The sequence below is a fragment of the Aulonocara stuartgranti genome (genome assembly GCF_965226115.1).
Source record: "Aulonocara stuartgranti genome assembly, chromosome: 7".
Taxonomy (NCBI): Eukaryota; Metazoa; Chordata; class Actinopteri; order Cichliformes; family Cichlidae; genus Aulonocara; species Aulonocara stuartgranti.
In genome coordinates, this window is record NC_138945.1 from 28,220,001 (window position 1) to 28,242,365 (window position 22,365).

Sequence of the window (22,365 nt, forward strand, 5' to 3'; positions counted from 1 at the left end):
ATTTTACCCTCAATGATAAGATTTTCATTTAATGATTAACACTAAAATTCTGCTGGTCTTTTCTCAGCTTAATGAAAGTGTTTCCACTCTTTTCTTCTGTCACGAACTTGTGCAAACTCTCTGACGACATTCATAAACAGAATGTGTAGATAAAGGGCAACTTTTGTTGGCAAAACTTCCTGGTTTCCTTTTTGTCTGTTTGTAGTCCTAGTGCCATTGACAAATCATGTTTCAGCAGGTTTTGGTTGATTGCAGATAAACAGTCTGTGGAAAGCAAATGAGGGGTGAAGTTCATTAGATACCTATCAGCTGTGTTCAGGTGATGATTTAGCTTTTTTAAATTTGTATTTATTTGTTTATTTATTGTCATTTGCAGACAATTACCAACTGACTGCTTATGCTAGACAGTCAGAAAATAGACAGTTGCCTTTGGAAGCTAAATCAAGAGACTGTCTGATGGGTTCCCATTGCATAGCATGACCTTGGGACTATGGTCTGTTAGCTTTTGCTTGCTCATCAGTCTCACATTTCTACAGCAGTCTGAGTCAGATTGTTTCCAAAATCAGCATAAAATCCAACTTAAAATAAATCTACATAATCTTACAGGAGTAACAATATTTTATGTCTGCTCAAGGAAATGACAGGGGATTCAAACAGAGCAGAACTTCCCAGATGTGGGAACAATGAATCTCTGGTCATCAATGTTTTCTTTTGCTTTCCTTGGGAAGAGTTTTTAAGTTTCTTGTAAAAAAAGGAGAGGAAAAAAAGTTCCTTTCTTACATACAGCGTATATGCTTTAGACCACAGCAACCTCGGACGGTGGAATTTTAAGTATTTTTTAACCTTTACTCAGATTTGAAGTTTACATAAAGACTTCAGCGAGAACCTTTCCAAAGGGAGATGATGATGCAGTTTGTGCTCCCCTTTCACTCCTCTCCTCTCCAGTTCCCACGCTGTCCTTTACCTGACTTACCACAATTTGAATCAAATCACTAGTGTCCAATTGGCTGCTGTGATCATGTGACCGGCATCAGCCCTAAAAGCACCGCCTATTGAGATTGGTCTAGGATTTTCCCATGGGAGCTGCATACAGAGCCAGTGCTGTGTGTGTGTTTGAGCACGTTAGGGGAAAAAGTCCCACCACCACCTCCACCACCACCTCCTCTCTGCTGTCCTCACTTTCTTTCCTCTTTTCTTTTTTTTCCCACCACATCCCGTCCTTTAAAACACAGTATCAGACTTTAGATGGCTTTGTTGTCCCAGCAAGGGACGTTCAGACTGTGAGAGTGCCTTAGATTCCCCGAAAAAACATGGAACAAAGGCCAGAGCAGCTCAGTGTAGTACCTGCCTAAAACTTTCTAGAGCTTTCAATTTAAAAAAAAATCTAAATTGTTTTAAAAAAAAATTTATGAATTGCCAAATTCACTTTTGGTGGTCCTTTGATCATTAGTCACTCGTCTGGGTTTTAAGTAGAAGAGCCTAGTGGCATGCTAAAGCTAGTATTGAAATATTATTAGACATTGTACCAAAAAGCCCCCCACCTCCCAAAATATTTCCTCATTCCAGTTTAGTATAGCCAGTATTGTAGGGAGATTCTGATGATTTGCAGTAAGTGTCGAGCTTTTGCATCTTCACACCTTTTGTTTGAAAACCAAACAAGAAAATAAAGTCATGGTGTCTGACTAACCTGCAGAATAATGCCGTGTCTAAAACGAGCGTGTCCAAACGAGCAGAGTCAACTTTGTATGTTTTTGGCACCTTTTAAGGTTTCTTTATTGTGTATGTTTATTTACTGTGTGTCTGTCTGTGTTTTAAATACTGTCTGGCTTTAAGAATTTCGTTGTGTGACCGCACAGTGACAATAAAGAACCTTTTGAATTTTGTACTTGAAATGGTTTGATGAAGCCTATTCCCTGTGTGACAGCTGCATACCTGAAAATTCTGCTAGTTAAGTAATGATGTAGGATAAAGAAACACCAGCTGTCGGAGAGTCATTTTTCTTATCAGCACATCTGCTAATGTGACAAATTGAAAAAAGAAAATCACTTGTACTTAGCTCATTTGTCTAACAGAGCTCTGCAGGATCTCTGATTAATTATAGAATTATTTTCATCCAGGTTGCGTGTGTGTGAGACGATGTGCGTGTGTGCCTGCCCGTCCGTGGCTTAGCTTTGAGAGTTCAGAGCAGGTTCTGGCTTGCTCAACTCTGGGAAACTTTGAGCTGAGCAAATAGCTCGGTCTGTTTTCCTGGCTGCCGCCACAGTCGTATGTGTCAACCATGTGTATGTGCTGTTAGCATCTGTGTGCATGCGGTTTGTATGCTCAGTGTAGTGTAGCCTGTGCAAATTGTGAAGTATTTTATCTGTGCGGTTAATTTTTATGTGTGTGTGTGTGTGTGTGTGTGTGTGTGTGTGTGTGTGTGTGTGTGTTTTTGCATGTTACGTGGTTTTGTGTATGCGTGTAATTCAGCATACAAAGAGGAGTTCATGCATGCAGCCAGGGAGAAGTAAGCTTCATTCGCACAGACAAGACAGATGGTTACACCTCTACTATTCCCACACCTCCAGTGTTTCTTCCCCTCTTTTCCCTGCATGCCCTCTGTCACCACAAAGGCTAACACTGCTCTACATGTGCACACAAATGAGATGACTTGCTATTGTTTTGAGTGGGTGTATGGTCCTGAATTTTCCCAGGTGAAGAGAGGCAAACCTTAAGTGAACTAGTCAAGGATCACTCTTGTGCGAGTGGTTTGATTTACAGCCCACTTCTAAGTAGAATGCTGTTTACTGGGCGGAGACCTGATGTATTGACAAGGCTTTTAGCACTGACATGCTGTCAGGATGTTTTACAGACAAATGTGTGCATGTGTCTGTCTTTGAGTTGGGGGCCGGCACACAAGAGGCCACTAATGTCTCTCCATTTATCAGGGAAGGACGTTATAATGTGAACACGTGAATGCTACTGAGGTGTTAACACTGTCTATACACACAAAGATCTGATCGTTCTGTAACACTTATGGCCTTTCACACCAAAGCAAGAACCTGAGAAAAATGTGTCTTTGCTGGTGTGCGAGTAGATCAACGCAAGTTATCAGACCTGTACTTTTCCCGTGTTTTAACATAGGTCTGCAACTTTGTGTTTTAAAGCCGGTTGTTAAGGTTAGCCATTTAAGAATTTACTGTGTACTCTGGTGGGTTTTTATTACTTTAGGTAAGGTGATGTTTTAAGTATTTTGGGTCATTACAATGTGAAGCCAACCTAGGTTGTAGTCTGTAATCATTATCCTGTGTCATATACTGGGTTAGGAGTGACACGGTACTGCACTGTACTTTTAGTTTATTTTTATGTCATCTGTCTGTATATTAAATGTATATCAACCTGTTAAGCCAAAAAAAAAAGAAAAAAGATCTAAATATCCTGACACCTAGAGTGAGGGGAGTAGATGTCTGTTATGTCTGTCATTTTTCTGTCAGAAATTGGCTCCACTTCTCTCAAAGGGAATAATCACTGTTAGTCAATAAAAAAAAAAGTTGTTTTTATTCAACCAGTTAATCAGATCTGTCAAGCTTCATTTACAAAGTATTTCTCATGCAGTGTAGTGCAGTTCCAGGTGTTTCTCAGATCACTGAGAAGCTGATTACAAGGCAATAACCATTAGTAATAAAGATGAATTCATATGTGATAATGAGCCATTTTAAATACTTAAAGACAAAACAGCAAGAAATAAATAAAAAATATAAATAGCTTATAATTGGAATAAAAGTGCAAATAACATTAAAGAAAAAATACACAGATAGAAAAATTTTAAATAGAGATAAGAAGATAAATAATTATAAAATAGAATCAAATGTACAATTTGAAAAAAAAAACAGTCAGTGAATAAAAATAAAGTAATGTGATGGAAAGTAAACATCCAAAATGATAAAATGGTAAGAAAAAAAAGTTTGTGACATCAGTAGCACATGCTCAGTTAAAAGCCAGGCCTGTCTAGATAGGTAGGTCTATGTTTAAAGATTTCATGACTTCCACCTGCTCTCAGCTCCTCTGGCAGACTTTTCAGGTTGTGGAGGACCTGAGACCCTGTGCTGGTTCATATACACGAGTGAATCCATCAAGTAAAAGAAAATAATTTTGGAAATTGAGAGGCAGCCAGTGGATAGACTTCAGAACTGGTGTAATGTGCTTTGAATATTTCTCAATCAATTATAGGTGATGCAAAACATTTTTCTATCAGAGCATTACTGTAATCGAGCCTGCTACATAGCAAAGCATTTGTTTTTCTGCGTCACTCAGAGAGCCTATGGCCATAATTTTAGTTCCGTCCTGATTGTTGTCAACACATGTACATCTAAAGTGCTCAGTGATCCCTGGTTAGATGAGTGTGAGTCATACTGTGTCCTTAATCGCCACTACATGTTTTCTTTTTTTAACTGACATGTTGGTCAGAGCTCTCCTCCACCATCATAAAAATGTCAAATCCCTACAGCAGACACATTGTTCTCTATTGAATTTATTATGCGTGTTATTGTGTTGTTTTTGGAGATGGGTATGGAAATGTTAATGTCGTTTGTGGCGGCCGTTGCACTTTCTGACACATTTGCTCAGCCTACATTACACCCACTTAAATAACAGCAAAATGACAGCCGCCAGTCAGCTATCATGAAAATGAATATGAAAGTTTTTTTGTGATATTGTGCTAGTAAGGAGGTTTTTTTTGTCACGTCATCCATCAAGAATAAAGCTCAAAGCAAAAAAGATTTTTAATGGTGTCAGCATTTAGAGTACAAATGGCCACATTTGCAACAAGCTTGTAAACAGACGAGAATATTTTCTTTTTTCCACATTTTTACATTTTTATATCTGCTGCTGGTGACTGTTTCTTTGTTTCTCCAGGCATGTAACAGTGATCAGTATGTGGCAGTGCCACAAGACGATATGGTCGGGATGCTTAAAAAGAAAGGTTTGTCAAACTCACACAGTATTATAGGAAAGGCTATACTTTCTAAAGCATTTAAGGATGAATCTACAGTCCATTATGTCTGCAGCTGTTTGTCTCACCATTGATAACCTCGCTTCCTTTTCCCTTTAAGAATAAAGAAATAATTTTTTTTTGTAGGACTCCTATCAGACCAGGACAACACTGACCTAATGCACCAGCAAGAGGAGAAGCACGATGACATTTTGACCCAAAGCTCCCCAGGTATGCTCTTCAGTGTCGCTGGGCCTCCCTTTCAGGGCTGGACCCTGACACCCTGACCTTTCCCGGGGGCGCGCCTATTCAGCTTCACACCGTGCCCCCTACCCTCCTTCCAAGGATCCCTCTCTTCTACGTCTGCACCAGATGTGGCAAGGTGTTCTGGGAGGGCTCTCATTTTGGCCGTGTCCTCTCAATGTTTCAGGAGGTCTTGCACATTTCAGACGAGGACAATGAATCTGCTGCAGAGCCCATTACACCTGCTCAGCAGAATTGACTGTTGTAGAGTCAGTTTACATGAAGACTTTGGCATTCAGCTGTCTTATCCCGTAGGAACCCATGCCCCTCTGCACATGGAGGATGGTTCCTGTTCAAGTTTCAACACTGACTCTTCCATAGTTTTCCTGAAAGTAAAGTTGGGTCTGGGCTCTTAAAATACAGTAACATTTCCCCACATGTAATTAACTTTAAATAAATTAGTCAAAGTCAAATGGGAAACAATTCTTCTTTTTTTTATACACCTGGATCAACAGATTGCCTCTCAGTGAGCATTGAATGAAGGCTTTATTTTTGTTTTTAAGCCACCAATTTTTTTCAGATGGAAATATTTTGAAAATGTTTAAATATTTTGTGTTTATAACAGTTTAAAAAATCATTTACATTTCAGACAGGCTATAGAGTGATCGCATTTAGACCTGACCATATTTGTTATAAACTGTACCTAAGAAATGGTTTGCATTGTAATACTTTGAAATCGAAAGAGTTAATTCTTTAAGAAAGTAAACATGTGCATCAATCCTAAGTTTGTTCCATTCAGCAGTTTATGAGGTCACATCCTGTGGAAACTGTTTTTTATTGTTTTGACTTGAACGCCCTGGTAGGTGGCGATAAGGTCAGTTCCTTGGCCGTTTTAGTACCCAGTGGTACGATACATTTTTATTCTCTGTGATTACATTCTTGTAATATTTAAATGTTTAAATGCGTGTTTCAATAAAGAGAGTTTTTTTTTCCTCTCCTTTCTTAATGTGTAAGAATTTGCAGTTGTTTACTTTCACCAGATGTTTTTGTTTTCAATATGTTTCTAAATTCACAAAGCAGATGGTAAAGGACTGAGGGTGGACAGATTGATGGGATTATCCGAGCTTTAGTCGTGTCTGTCAGGTGTAGCATGTGTGTTGGGTTTTTTTTTTTTTGTTTCGTTTTTTAGTGGGGTCACAGAGTAACCCGGCACATACCAGCAGAATCCCCTCACATTTTCTCATACTCCTTCCCACTGTGAATTTGTGTGATTCCAGACAATTAGATCTCCCAAAATGTTCAAATAGGTTTTGGAAACTGCAATTAAAGATTTTCTGATGTTTTTTTGCTGAGGAAAGTACATGAAGCTACACCAGAAGGCTTAGTTAGTCTTTTTACAGTCATACAATCTAAGAATCCCTAACTATAGCCAGATGTGCTCTTAATTTTACTGACAGTAATTTTCAAAGACGGGCCGTACTGTGAATCACTGAGGTAAATGTGTTTTCAGGAACAACGACAGCTGCAGAAGAAAAGTTGGAGGTTGGTATCTCAGGATGAAACTTGATGCTCCAGAACATGCGCGCTATAGCTTGGTTTATCATGCCATGAGTAACCACGCTGAGCTTTCAGATGTAAAGTGTTAAATTTGTGTTAGTTGAAACTCCTAGGACTTGACATGCTGGGAGTTTTCAGCGAGCTCAGCAGCCTAAATTTAACTGCAACAAATGCTGGAAATATACTCATGAGACACTTTATTAGGAACACCTTTCTAGTTTTGGATTGGACCCCTTTCGACTTTCAGAACTGTCTTAATTGTTCGTGACATGGATTCTACAAGGTGCTGGAATTCCATGGAGATTTTGCTCTATGCGAAAGCATCACATCCTAAAGGTGCTTGGATTGAGGATCTGGTGACTCTGGAGGCCATCTGAATACCGTGAACTCATTGACATGTTCAAGAGACCAATTTGAGCTTTTGGACATGTTAATGTGCTAGAAAAAGTGCACAAGATGATGAGTACACTGTGATCATGGCCAACAGCAATACTCAGATGTGACATTTAAACCACGGTCAGTTGGTACTAATGAGCCCAAAGTGTGACAGAAATACCCCCTGAACATTACCAGTTCATACAAGGCGGGATGGACCCGTGCTTGCATGCTGTTTACACCAAATTCTGACCCTACCATCCGAATGCCTCAGCAGAAATTGAAACTCATCAGCCAAAGTTTTTCCAGTCTTCTGTTGTCCATATTTGGTGTGAACATACAAATTGTACCCTCAATTTCCTGTATTTAGCTACAGAGTGGCACCCGTTCTGGTCTTGTGCTGCTGTAGACCATCTGCTTCATGTGGAGATGCTCTTCTGCATACTTTGGATGTGCCTTTCTATCAGCTCAATGCAGTTTGGTCATTCTCCTTCTGACCTCTGATACCAAAAAGGCCTTTTTGCTCAGAGAACTCACAGTCACTTTGTATTTTCTCTTTTTATTTTTTTACCCTTCTCTGGAAATCCTAGAGATGGTTATGTGGGAAAATCCAAGTAAGTCAGCATTTTTCTGAAATACTCAGGCTAACCCGTCTGGCACTAACAAAACCACATTCAGAGTCGCTTAAATTGCTTTTCTTCCCCATTCTGATGCTTGGTTTGACCTTCAGTGTGTCATCCTGATCGTCTCCATCCCTAAATGCACTGAGTTGCTGCCATGTGATTGGCTGATTAGATAGTTTCAGTTTAACAGGTATACCTTAAAAAAATTTCTGATGGTTTCTTTGGAAGCCTCGACCAGATGTCCCGTAACAGTCCTCTCTCAGATCCCCTAATTTCAGTTTTTTGGGGATTTAGTTTAGCTCACCTGGTTGAGCAGGTGACCATATGCTGCAAGGCTCAATGCACAAGTGCAGGTTTGATTCTGACCTAGACGCCTTTGCTACATATCTTCCACCATATTTCCTGTTTGAAAAATCTTCACTGTCCAATCAGATAAAGGCGAAAAGATTCACATAATTTAGAGAAAATTGACACTTTAGCTTTTCATGTGTGAATAACAGACCAGCTACATGACTTTAAAGGCCTGTGCAAAAATGTAGGCTTAGGGCTTTTGTTGCAGCAAGTAATCCTACACCATCCCTAATGCAGTCATCTGTAGGGACATTATAAGTGCCGTCACTTCTGAAGAATGTTACCAAAGTGGGTGTCTATGGCAGTGAGTGGGAAGTTAACCATTCATTGTTGTGAGTGCTGGGTGAGATGCTGGTCCACATCAGAATCTCCCTCCTCTGTGTCCTATGGGTGAATCTTATGGAAGAAAGTTAATATAGTTAACTAAAACTAAACCAAAAACTACATGAAAGAAATCATTTTAGACTGAAGATAAAACTAGACTTAATTTGTTAATTTGGTCACATTTGTCAAAACAAGAAGCCTGTGCACCTTTTAGTGCATGTGTTACTAAATCTGGGACGTCTAAGAAGGGACTTTGTGTCAAGTATTTGTTGTCACTGTTAATTTATTCTATTTTTCTGAGCATCTTAAAACAAATTATCCACGAGGTAAAGTCAAAAGTGAAATTTAATTTTTAAAAAGTAAGCTTAAAAATACTCTGTGGAAGCTACCTGAAGCTAAACTGAAGGTAAAAACACGTTGACACATTGCCAAACAGCATTTAATAGCAGGAATTTAATAGGTACGTTTGAAAGAGCTGTTTTTTTTTTTTTTATCAGTTTTTGTACTGCTTTCTCATAGAGGTTTTATTGGTGGTGTATATATGGGAAGGTCTGGACCTGTTCAAGCTACAGAAAAATTGCAACATGAAAATTAATTTGAAAGTCTAGTTCCCAAGAACAGTGCAATACTGATGAAAAGCGAAATGAAAATATTATCTGAGCATTTTATGCGTTTTCACATATGGAAACCAGCTCTAATAAATCATGTAAAACTACACTTTAAGGTGTGGGGGGGAAGGGCTCGTGATAAACGCATAGCTGATGCTGCGTGAGACCTTCTCCAGAGGAAGCTGGATTAATCCACCTCTGTGACGTGTTAACAGTTTCGAAAAAGATCCACAATCAAGTGCTGCTGAACGAGACCGCTATGCTGGCAATGGTGTAGTTTAAAACGATAATAATATGACCTCTTCTTCTCGAGCCTCCTGGAGTCCAAGCATTTGTTGGCTTGTCGCCAAGCAGCCTGTGCAATAACTACAGTAACATTAAGCTTCCCCGAGGTGTATTTTATTGGTATGACTGAAGCAGACACCCTAACTTCCAAATAAACCCGGTGTGTGCTGTCCCGTCCTTGTCCGGGTGGTCGCAGCCCCTGCCTCTGCAGAGCGCGAGGTTTCTGCTGCAGCACCGTGTTATTTGATCCTTGCTCTTTCTTTGCTGGGAAGAAAAGCTCGCCTCTTTCCCACGCTCTGAGGACACGTGGTGCCCGGAATGAATTGGATGCAGAAGGCCCTCCCCTCCCGGTAAAACGTCACCCCTCTCGCTCTCTCTGTCTCTGTCTCTCTCTCTCTCTCTATTCTCATAAACTCAAGCACGCATGTTTTCAGGTATGAATGTAAAAACAGGTTTAAAAAAGAAATTATGTTTAAAAAACCCCCAACTAAATTTAGATTTATGTTCCCTCCTGTTGTGTGATTTCCCCGTTTGGGCTCTTCTGCAACATGGAACCCAGAGGAGAGACTCCTCCCGGCTCGTCTGGCCCATTGCTGCCCCGGCGTCGGCGCCAAACTCGGGCACCGCGCAGCTACGAGGTCTTCGTTGCTCCTTTTGCGGTGCAGCACTTAAGCCTCTCTGTATTTCGGGGAGGGGGGTGTTATCTTGTTTATCATCGCACGAAAGCAGAGCAAAGACATGGCTGCACAAACAAAACCAGAACAGGCTTGCATTATCTCAATGCAACCGTTTTCCATTTAGGAGTTCTAGGAAAGCTGGCCTCATTGCACCCTCCGTGCCCAGCCGACCGCTCTTCATAGCTGTGCCCCCCACCAAAAAAAAAAAACACCTAACAAAAAGTTTTTAAATTTTTAGTTATTTATTTAGTTGTTTTACCTGACGTCATATTAACTGAACTGGGGGGGGGGGGGGGGGGGGAATCACAAGTATTTTATCTCAACTTACTCTGGCAACTTCCCAGGCACACATTACCACGAAAGATTCAAGAGAGAAGTGCATGTGTTGGGGAGGGTCTTCGGGGAGAAACTCATCCAATGGAAAACTTTTGGCTCCTGTAGTCTCTGCAAATGTTTTCCAAGTGTCCAGACGCATTGCAGCAAAAGCTCTGATAGCGGACAGATGTTCTTGATTTTCCAGAAATTGTTTTTCACCCTTCAGTAATCTGAGGAAAAAAATGCACACATGTACAGTAATGTGCAAACATTTTGCGCACTAAATGTAAAATGAGGAAAACAAACAAATACATAAATTCTTCACAATTCAGGAATTATGCAATAGAGCGTTTTCCAAGATATAATTATACCTTTGCAAGTGACGGACAACTTTATCCAAACGTTCTGGTTAATTGGCACAAGCCTTTTGTAGTTTGGGTTAAGTCTTTGCACAGCAAAAACACAAATAGGAAACAATTAAACCAACACTTGTATTTTTCTTAATTTATAATTTGAAAAACAACCCACAATCTAAATTTCCCCTCAATCTGATGGGATAGATTTGCTCTGCAAACGGCCATATGTACCCTCACTGACTAATTCAGTCATATACGGAGACAGCGAAGGGGAACACACGTCTGTTATTGCAGCCTACATCATCGACTTGACTTGGTTATTCACCACGTTTGAATACACCACATATGGGTGACTCAGAGCTGGCTTTGTTTTGGAGCATTTGCAGCTGTGGACCACTTGTAGGAGGTAAAAAAAAAAGGCGCACAAATAGTCACCTGCACATGTCCCCAAAGACATTCTGAGTAGATGAAATTAGCTCGTTTTTGCTGTCATTTGAGCGTGACTGAAAGTCAGGTATCTCCATATCCATAAACATAGAAGAGAGTGGCCTAGAAGTCCTTTCTGAGTTGCTTCCAGAATATGCTGCAAAGTCAGCTTTACCTATATTGATAAAAAAAAAAGGGACATATTTTCTTACATGTTCAGTGCAAGAATGTTCTCTTATGCCTAACTACACGATCCCTTAATCGTGTAACTAAACCCAATAAAATATTAGCCTGTTTCATATCCATACTGTGCATCATGCCGGCGTTAAAAGCCGGTTTGCACTAATGGAAGCAGTTAATGTGGTATGTGCAGCCGTGTAGGCTAACTGAAAGCACTACTCTGTGGTTATCTGTGGCTACTAAACTGTGACCCTCAGGTGCCTCATTCATGATTTTAAAGGACACCCTCCGGTCAGCTTAAAAGGGAGAGGAACGTCTGTATGCACCTAATAATCAGCCGCCTTTCCCAAGAATCGCTGTGTAGTCGTCTCCTTTAGGTTAAACTGAGCAAGTCTGGGGCTTCATCTGTGGGACCTCTGTTGCTGTCTCTCCCACGGACTGCCGCTCCGACCCACAATAGCACGCTCATGCATGCAGATAGAGCCACAGACGTGCGCCAAATGTACGGTTCTGACTGTGGGAAAACCTGATAGTGCGAAAGCCGCCAAACCATCAGAGCGGAAAGCGGCTTGTAAAGTGTTACACAGATGACACGGAGAACGGGTCGCCAAACGGAGCAAACGGTCAGAGAAGGAAGCTGAGCTGCAGGTAGCCTACCTGGTGCGGTTTCTACATAACCCATTCTCTCCGTCTCTGCGTTTATCTAACCATCTGTGTCACCGTAACGCTTATTTATTTGTGCCGAGCCGTGTTTCTGTCAGTTAGTGGGATATCTATCGACACCTTTTTCTCTGCGCCACACACACACTCACAGGCGCCCAGTTCCCACGGTGGTGGGGGTAGCTGAGCGGCGGTGTCAGTCTGTGCAAAGCGTCACCTCTTTTCACTTGCAAAAAGGAAGTAGCGCGGGGCTTTTGTTATCTGAACTCTCACAGTCTAGTCATTTAAAAACAAGTGGACTATATCCGCCGTTTATGATTTAAACAGCCACCTATAATCTCCTCCTTTGAGGTGTTTTTATGCCGGTAGGTATGACGGCGACAATCCACCCGTTTGGGGTTTGTATTTAACTCTATGCCATTTGGTTTGGACGTAATATAGCGTACTTGTGTCGGCTTCTGGTAGAACGGCGTGTACAAATGTCTCCTTGTGCCTCAGTCTAGCATTTGGACGAATCTCATCTTCTTTCTTTGTTGTATTTCACATTTATCCACAAATTAACTGAGGCGTTTGTGTGGAGTCCCACACTCCGGAGAAAGTTGGAACACCAAAATCAACACATAGCCGTAATCCACTCCCTCTACGGAATAATTGTCATTATTTGGACGCTTAAAACCCCCAAATTCACAAGAAGTGATGCCAGTTTTTTTCCCCAGATTCAATATAGATTCACTTAACTGAGATTTAAAAAAAAACAAAAAACAAAAAAACAAAAAACCCCATTTAACTTATACAATCCTCGATCCATGATAAGAAGTGAAATTCTATCGCCTTTCGAGAGATTTCACCTCCTTTGAAATTCGAAAGAAAATTAATATGAAGGTAAATGTAATAGACACTCCATTCTTTGAGATATTTTTTTTGCGATTAAGACTCATTTGATGTTGTTTCTTAGTAACAATTTTCATCGAGCAGCAATTAATGATCAACTTTCACCGAGCAACACTTGTCAATTCCCTTCAGTGTCCAACACGCTGTCACTGACACCTGACTGACTTTTGTCGCAAGTTCCTGCCGACGACAATCCAGTGGTGGACCTTTTACAGCGTGCCCGATTTCTCAGCAGTTTACAGCGCTGGCAGCACCGTGTCTGTGACTTTCAGTCCGCTTCACGGGGTGGGCTGCAGGAGATCGGATATAGAGATCACCGTAGGATTGCTGCGGGCGCCTTGTTTAATACTTTGCAGCAACATTTGGCTCCCCCTCGGAATACCACGCCCCCTCCCTACAGATTCACAGGACCCTCCCTCAAACCGAATCGGCAGCCTATAACCTCCCCGGATCTCCACCCATTCCTCCACAGTTGATTCTTTGGGAAGGTATTGTCATGCAAATGAAGGACGCGTAAAATATTCTCTCAGAGCGCAGCGGAGGGCAGAGACTCACACGGACCGCAAGGAGGACACAGATCGCGCCACTCGGTGGATTTCTATCGTTTGCGTCGCTAGGGACCCGTCTATCTGTCACAGGTAAGTCCCAAATCTGCAGCGGATTACAGTTCTCACATGTTTAGCGGTAAAATTCAACCAGTGTACCCGTGCGTAAACGTGTGCGCACGGTGGTTCCGCGCACTCATTCTTGGATGTGGCGGAATGTAGGGTCTCTCGCACTCTGTTGGTGAGGATTCTGGATTCATGCGGGCTCCTCTTGTCCTTTTTTGTCTTTCCCAGACACCCTGGCCACATGAGAAGCGACATATAGCCAGGGAACAGATCGAACCGTTCAAGGAAAACCGACGGGGATCCAACACACAGGAGGCTGCTCTGTGGAGATAGTGGCCATACTTCCAGTTTTCCCAAGTAAAGTCGGAGGTGTCTCTCTTCTCCATCCCCCTGTGCAGGCTACCTGCTGCTGCTACTGCTGCTACAGAAGGGGAACTATATTCTAAAGTCCCCTGGATCACTTGAGAGCACCCTTCTATTTTCTAGGGGATTTATGATCTCTCAAATATTTACACACCAAGTGTGCCATTTTCTCTCTTGTCCTTTTTGGGATATATGTACACACATATATATAAAGTGACCTTTTTCCGTTTTAGTGGGCTACTTTAAAGTGCCTTAGCTGGTTATAATCCAGTGTAACTGTGGCATTGCTACCAGACCAGAGACGCTCAACAGGGAGAAGACGATCATTATCAGCTTTAGAGTCCAGGCAGGATTACTTGTTCCCCACCCTCCAGCGAGTTGCAACCATGAGCCAGGCGGATGTGTCAACTTGCTCCGCGCCGCAAAGGGTTTTCCAGGAGGCGGTTAAGAAGGGCAACACCAAGGAGCTGCACTCTTTGCTGCAGAACATGACAAACTGCGAGTTCAACGTCAACTCCTTCGGGCCGGAAGGACAGACGGCCCTCCATCAGTCAGTAATTGACGGAAACCTGGAGCTGGTAAAACTGCTGGTGAAATTTGGTGCAGATATCAGACTGGCCAACCGGGAAGGGTGGAGCGCTTTACACATCGCCGCTTTCGGGGGCCACCAAGACATTGTGCTATACCTCATCACCAAGGCCAAGTATTCCTCTGGCGCCCGGTGATCAGACTCTGCTGTCAGGTAAAAAAGAAAAAAGGAAAAAGTAGAAAAATTAAAACAAACAAGCAAACAAATCAACTACAATTTAAATATAAAACTGCAACACAACACACGGGAAAGCCAGGCTCTTGTAAAAGCAAAATAAATAAATAAATAAAACAAAAAAACCAATAAAACAAACAAAAAACAACAACAAAAAAACAAAAACTGCCATTATTTACATAGTTGTGCCAAATCATATAAAAAAGGAGATAAAAAATAGGCCTGCACAATAATCTTTCCTCACTGTAAACCAAACGGGGTCCTCTCTGCACTCCCGAGTGAAGCACCGCATGGTTCATACACAGCGCCTCAACACGAATCTTTTAACAAAAGAAACCCATTTCCGTGAGTTTGTTGGTACTAAAGCTTTCCTCTTGAATGTTCGTATTAGATCGTGTCGTCCACTATAAAAGAAATCAAGTCTCTGTGTATCGCATGTGTGTGTTTGGACTCCAGAGAGCAGATGGCCCAGTTTTTTTCCCTGTCCCTTGAATAGTTTCTTTGTGGGAGCGCAGATTTGACCTGTTGCTCCTCATTGTTCTGTAAAACCCCCTTTTTAAGTTATTTTATATGAAACAGGCACTTGATGCTTTATGGCTGCATGCTGGAATATCTGAAAGGGAAGACACATGAACAAGAGAAGAAGGGTTGCCCTCTGTTGGTTACCAGAGGTCTTATTTTCTTTAATAAATTTTAGTGATTCTTCTTCATTTTTTTTTTTAACTCAAAGAGCGGCATTATGGCTATCCAACACATTTTCAGATGTGTAATCATTATGTAACAACAACTGACTTCATAATTGTTGTGAAGTACTGTACACAATAGCTTTACTTTGTTTCTGTTTCTTTTTTTTCTTTTTTTTTTAAGGAAAAGAGCGATGAGAGCGCTCTGCAAGCAGATCTTGCCATGCTGGCGTCCAATTTTTCAGGCCAGTGCGACCACTTTGCCAATGGTCATTGTGTTACTAAAAACCGCTGCTTTCGCTTTGTATAAAAAAAGACGCATTTAATTTCACTTTATAATCTCCTTTCAGTATTTTATTAACATCCTAGTCATCACTGTGAAAGCAGGCTGGGTTTTTTTTTTAATTTATGAAGGTACATTGAGAAGATGCATTTTTAAATATTTTGTGGTTCTTCTTAAAAACGATCTGTATTGTGTAAGGATATAATGGGTGACTCAAGCTGCTTCAGACTTTTTTGTGTAAACTGTCCCGTGTGGAGGTAAGACCTGCCACCCTCATCCTACTGGCCACAGTTCTAGATACCCCCACCCTCCAGTTATAGGCTGTCGACCCCTTCGGAGTGGACTTTCTCATCCTCCCATTAAAGTGACTCTGTTTGGTTGCCTTTTCCCAGCTACCTCGTCTGTAAAGTATTCTCAAGTCGTTCTGTTTTTCCTCACCACCGCCTTGTTTGGAGTCTGTGATCATCCGCATGCCGATGGGCTGTTTGTGTCTGCTAAAGTAACCTCACAGCCAGATGGACTTCAGTAAAGAAGATGCAATGAACCCATTTTTGCATCCTCCTTCGGGACAGTTTTCACACTACAACCAAACCAGTGCTGACAAGCAAAACATCATTTTGCCTTTTCTGCAAGAGAGTCTGTGGTTCTGTCTGTCTTTACACACACACACACACACACACACACACACACACACACACACACACACACACACACACACACACACACACACACACACAGAGCCATTGTTGCATGTCTCCCCTATAATACTCCACTTTGCTCTCTCTCTCTGTGTCCTTATCAGCCTGTATGGTTGTTTTAGTTCCATTTATTTTCTCTCTTTTTTTTAGTCATACAAAAAATGGAATTGTATCGCATGACTTATAAATGCAGGGAGTTTTATTGCACAAAATCGGAGTCTTGAGCGCCCCCAGTGTTCGTATGGGGTAACTGCAAGAGCCAAGGCTTTGGAATAGTTACTACTACTGAGCAGGACCCTAATACTGTTGGACGATGAAGACTTAAAAATGATCAACAACACATGACTATTGCAGGATTTCACAGAAAAGGAAAATTAGGTCTCATAAATTTGCCTGCTGCATTTTGAAAGTCATGGCACCCTAACATTTGTAACGATGCTGCTTGTATGTTTCTTTTCTCGTTAATGTTGATGTTGTTATTTTATTATTATTATTTTTTGTTTGTTTTTAGAAAAAAAAATGCCTACTGCTCAAATGGCCAACAGAATTTTCACAGCAGCACTGGCTGACCTCATGAGAAGCTCTTGAGAAGGTGTGCACGAGTGTGTTTTCCCGTTAAGGTGTATGTGTTTATGTTTGTGTGTGTGCGTGTTGTGTGTGTCTTCTCATGAGGCACGTGTCCCATTTTCAACCTGGAACAACCGATAATTAACCGAAACAATAGTTCAACTACATTAAGGTATAGATTGGTATCAGGCAACAAATGAAATATGCATCGCTTGTCTTAAACTTGATTTTTTTTTCTCTTTTGTTTGAATATTGCACTGATGACTGTTGTTGAAAAGTTGGCTTTTATGTGTCAACATTTAATTTTTTTTTCTGAATAGAAAAAAAAAGCAGACACAACAAAATACTATTGTATAAATATATGCTCCAGGTGATGATGTCCTAATGTGTGTATTACTTTGTGGAAAAAACATGATGTTTTTCAACAAAGACGTGTGTATCTCTGTGATTGGGTGTATGTATATATACATATGGATATATATATCGATGCTGAAGATGATGATATCTTGGGGCACTTTCTTTTCTGAAGTGCTGTCTTCCTGATTTTGTTTGAAAGGGGAATAATACATTTGATGGTAAGATCATTGTAACATAATAAAGAATTGCACGGTTGTGCAGTTATTTGGCTCGCTATGGTCATAACATTTATGACGTAAGGAGCCTGCTGCCGGATTGGTGTACACATTGAGATGATTTTTTTTCTATAAAAAAACAAAAAAGGAAAAAAAAAGGAGAAAAAAGAAAGAGAAAAAAGAATGAAAGAGTGCTGACTTCTTTGGGCCAACTTGTGTTTCTGGTCTTGCTTCATTGCAAGCAGGAGGAAACGGTTGATTTTTCATGTGTGATGCAGATGTTCCATCATCATGTCTGATTTTGGAGTTTTTTCGTGTGTTTGTTTGTATTCTTTTATTTTTGAACATTTGTAACACTGTGATGATGACATCATGTCATGTGGAGATGAGTGCTGTATTATTTTTGTACGTTTGTGTACAAGCCAGTAAAGAAATCATTAAACTTAAAATCCGCTGTGTATGCATACATTTCTTCCTTATGTCCCAAGCAAAAGCTACCCGCGCCCCCCTCTCTTCACATTTTTCATTGAAAAGATTGGTTTGGGAAACACCTCCCTCACCCCCACACTGCTCTCTCTCTCTCTCTCTCTCTCTCTCTCTCTCTCTCTCTCCCTCTTTCCCTCCCTGTCTTCCAAACAGGGCCCAACCCAGATGCCCATTCTCTCTTTTTGTCATTCATCTGGCCTCATCCTTTCACTGCCGGGATAAAGGAGCCCAGTGCATTGTGGGTAGGCTCAGTTTAAAGAAGGGTCCCCTCCCCTGTGTGTGTTGTGGGAGAGATGGTTTTATGTTACCCCCACACACAAAAACGTTTCCAACACACTCTTCTCGTATGCTCTCTTCCTAATGATTAAGACCCAGGCTTTGCACCACACTTCAGCTCTCTGCTAACAACCAGGACTTTTGTGTGTGTTTGTTTTACCTTACTTAACAGTCTCTTACTCACTATTTATACTCCCTATCAAATTATCTTCTTCAAAGCAAAACTAATTGTGGAGTTAGACTTCTAAGAAGTAAGACGACTTCCAAGAAGTCCGACTTGCTTCAAAATCATCCACTTTGTTGAGGCATTTTGCATCTTTTTTGTGATTTTCTTGCAGCTTGTGTTCAAAATAATGTTGCATGAAATGGGCTTAAAAATGAATTGGCCATAAGTGTAAAAGGGGGAACTGTGCTATTCTGATATGTTGTCTCTTTTACAAGCAAAATGGTTATGAAAGAGTGTATTAGTGTGTGCATTATGCTCTGATTTCTATTTCAGTTTTTCTTTTTTGCATGTGTGCTTCATTTCATGTCAGCATTGGTTAAAATGCAAAATCTGTTTTTTCTCCTGTTCATTTGAGTGTTTGAGTGAGTCACATCAACATCAACATCTTTCTTAGAAATGATGACTCGCAACTGATATTGCATGGCTGTAAAGCGGTTGGTGGGAAAACAGAGGCAACGATACGTTTTTCAACATGTCAGACCTGTTCGTATTGCAACATTTTCTGGGTGTTGACCAGCTTCAACTGTGAACGTTTGAGTAAAAAGGGTTTCCCATGTGTTTGAAATAACGGTTGTGGTCTTAGAGTTGCAATTCTGAAAGGAAAAAAAAGCAGTAGTGTTATAAGCTTTTTACTGACAACTTTGTGCCATTGTTGAAGCAGCTGTTAAAATCGGTGTCTGCACCGCAGCTGAACCATAAATGACCTCAGCTCAAAGTTTCAGCACTGATCTGATGTATTTGAGTTCCTCTAGACACCAGCCCTTCTCTGTTGTGATCCCATGGCAGGCAGAGTGTGTTATCTCGCCTGCTGCTCGCTTGCACATTTCTCCCCAAGTCCCTGCCTCCCTCCCTCTCAGTCTCTCACTTCTGCAGGATGTTTTTGTTGAGCTGCGTTCCCATTGTTCACACACTGAGTTGGCTGGCCTCCCAGCGTTGATGCTGGCTGCTAGGCCCCCTAATAGGTTCTTCATGTGCCTTGGCTTTCCTTGCTCATCTTGGTCATTGCATGGAGAAGCTTGCATTAGTGAGCCAGACAACAGATTTTTGGAGGAATTTTTGCAGAGAAGGCAGAGAGGGAAATTGTGGTGGATAAATTGTCGAGGGAATAACTGGAAGTCCAGAAAACATAGGGGAATCACATTAAAATTGCTTCACTAAAAAATAAACAGGCCACAGTGGTAAAGAAAAAAAAAGGACAGCCTTGTGTCCTTTTGCTTGTATAGTTTTTGTATGAAACACATAGAGGAGACAGTGTTAAAAGCTGGTGGGGTGATGTTATAGCAGCTGCAAAAGTGCATCTGGGTGATTATTTGCCATCGCTATTCAAAAGCCCATTGTTCAGAGGCTCATAAAATATTCATATCTATGCTTCCACCCCTCATTTGAAGCGATGCACTTAATCTGAAACACGCAAGATTAACTGAACATCTTGTGATACATGTAAAATGCCATTTGACTGGTTTTGCAATGATAAATTCCTCTTTTTTTGTTTTGTTTAATCAGCACATGTTCAACATGTGTACAGTGTACACGAGAACTTCTGACTTCCTCAGAATACACTGATACAGGCTTGATTGCTCTCTGATTGGGTAGTAATGTACAACAAAGGGCTTCTCTGAATGAAACCTGTTGTATAATTAGGTTGAGAACACATATGAGGAACTTTTAAGAGTTACTGCAGGAGCACAATAACTCAGCCCTGTGTGACTGTCGAGCGATGACAGCCATACAAAGACAAACGCATTAAAATGTTTAATAGTGTTTCCACCATCTTGAATCAGACAACACAACATGTTGCAACTTAATTTCTTGTTGTCTACCCTGTGACAACAAATTGACTTCTTGCTCTATGCATAATCAGCATCAATTTTACTTGGCCAAGTTTGTGCACACAAACAAGGAATGTGACTCTCTGCACACAAAAAGAAACTTTTTAAACACAATTTTAAATGGACAGTTTATAAATAGGCAGCTCGACCCTGAAATAGCTGGAGACCTGATGGCTGAGTAACCATTACTGTTATGCTTCTTTGATATCTTCCACTTACTGTGATGTACTTGGTGCACCATAGTCTTAAGTTCTGCATAGACAAGTACGCGAGGTCAAAAAAAAGAAAAAGATGAAAATTGGCATCACTCAAACCGGAGTGGATCCCAGTGAACTTGCGGATAAAGAAATTATACCCAAGCCTTTACCCTTGCATCCAAATATTATCACCCCAGGCTCCAAAAACCTGCACAACAGCCATAATGCTAGAGTGGATGCCTAAAAATGGGACAAAGTCATGTTTATATCCATCTTTTATATACAGATATGTTTTTTTCTCAAATTGATGATGTAAAAAACTGATTCACCCTACCGTTTGCTCTATTTTTGGTCTGTCAGACAGTTTTTTTGGGCTGTACCTTCTTTACAGCTACAAGTTTAAAATAATTTTTAAAAAGTGAAATCTCTTTGGTCTCCACACAGACTGTTTACTTGCATGCCACTGAAGCATACTAAATCAGGACTAGGACTCCAGGGGAAGCTACAAAAATGTCTTTTAAAGATAGATTCTAGATATTCATATGCAGATGCGTGTTTGTAGATACCCCTTAGTTTCTTAATGTGTCTGCTGTTTGGAGGAAGGACCCAGCATACAGAGATACTCTGTAGATACTGTATTCAGCCTGGATGGGTATTTCTCTTAACAAGTAGGCTTGGTGATAAGATTGCTTATTGATTGCTTCCATCTCAGCTATTCTTACTTGTAACCATTATCATATTTTCATCCACTGTAAAACTATTATTGTGATATTTTTGATGTTTTTGATTTATATATATATATATATATATATATATATATATATATATATATATATATATATATATATAGAGAGAGAGAGAGAGAGAGAGAGAGAGAGAGAGAGAGAGAAGAGAGAGAATATCTTTTATAGCACACAATTCTTTGAACCACGGCCCACATGCAAGGAAATCAGCGCAGAGTCACAGATGACAGTGAGCTTTAAATCCTGCTGATACCGCACTTTCTTTCTCAAAACAAAAACACGCCTGTCGCTAAACTCAACCAGTGGACTCCCCCACCCTCGCCAAAGTCTGCCTGTGAGTAAGAAGTGGAGTAAAAGAAGTGAGAGAGAGTGAGGGAGAGAGACAGGTGGTCAGGCTGGTCTTTTCCTTGCCCTCCGCTCCTTTTTGAACTTTTCTTTCATTCTTCCAGTTCATTCTGTGCTTCTTTCCATAGCTCCAGTGACAAGGCTCTCCATTCACTGCCTCATTCTTCCACCCCTCCCTCCTCCCTCCATCTCCCTCACACACCCCGACCCTATCCCCTCCCTTCTTACTTCTTTGTCTAACTCATGGGGGCCTGCTTTAGCTACTATTCACCAGCCAGACGGGCCGCCATTGACTGGGCTCCCCCCACCCAATTCGCCTCCCGCCCCTCTGCAAAACACCCTCACACACATATGCACACAGCAACCTGGCCATTCTCCACCCTACGCCCTGTATCAGGCAGCTGCTATGCTAATAGGGAGGAAGGGATGGAGGGAGGGAGAGATGAGGAGGAGAGACAGAGCAGCCAGCCTATAGTAAAAGGACAGAGGGAGGGAGAGCAGGGAGATTGACCCCGCTCCACCATCTCCATAGCCATGCCAGAGCAGCAGCAGACCTCCTGTTACACAAAGGGAGTCCTCCCACCCTCCACCCCTCTGCCTTCACCCCTCTGTTCCCCTCTTTCTCATTTAAATCCATTTTATACCCCAGTGGTAAAGGGAGCTGTAAGTGCAGTATGTAAAGTAACCTTACTCCTGCCCTGCGGGCGTAACCATTCAGCACTCAAAACAGAGAGAACAGCCTCTGTGTGTGCTTGTGTGTGTGCGTGAGAGAGTGTGTGTCCATTCCCCTGCTTTGTTTAGGACTACAGCCCATACCTCCACACTGTGCTCACACACACACATGCACACGCTACCACCTGTCCTTTTAGTCTGGTTGCATCTC

At 41.4% G+C, this 22,365-nt stretch overlaps 2 protein-coding genes across 2 annotated transcripts in view; both read left to right on the forward strand.

Annotated features, from left to right (window-relative positions):
- Nucleotides 1–6,204, forward strand: part of exd3 (exonuclease 3'-5' domain containing 3) — a 47,009-nt gene extending 40,805 nt beyond the window's left edge. Inside the window, 3 exon segments of the mRNA XM_082539725.1 lie at nucleotides 4,894–4,960; nucleotides 5,117–5,181; nucleotides 5,184–6,204. Coding sequence (XP_082395851.1) covers nucleotides 4,894–4,960; nucleotides 5,117–5,181; nucleotides 5,184–5,471 — 420 coding nt within the window. The 3' untranslated portion in view covers nucleotides 5,472–6,204.
- A 7,138-nt stretch (nucleotides 6,205–13,342) lies between these two features.
- Nucleotides 13,343–17,844, forward strand: nrarpa (NOTCH regulated ankyrin repeat protein a). The gene is made up of 2 exons (XM_082541015.1): nucleotides 13,343–13,478; nucleotides 13,680–17,844. Exon 2 carries the CDS (start codon nucleotides 14,201–14,203, stop codon nucleotides 14,537–14,539), a length of 339 nt encoding a protein of 112 aa, XP_082397141.1. The 5' UTR covers nucleotides 13,343–13,478; nucleotides 13,680–14,200; the 3' UTR covers nucleotides 14,540–17,844.
- Nucleotides 17,845–22,365: the final 4,521 nt, after the last annotated feature.

Excerpts from the sequence above, each read along its gene's own strand:
- nrarpa (XM_082541015.1), top strand. The coding sequence starts at position 14,201 with ATGAGCCAGGCGGATGTGTCAACTTGCTCCGCGCCGCAAAGGGTTTTC.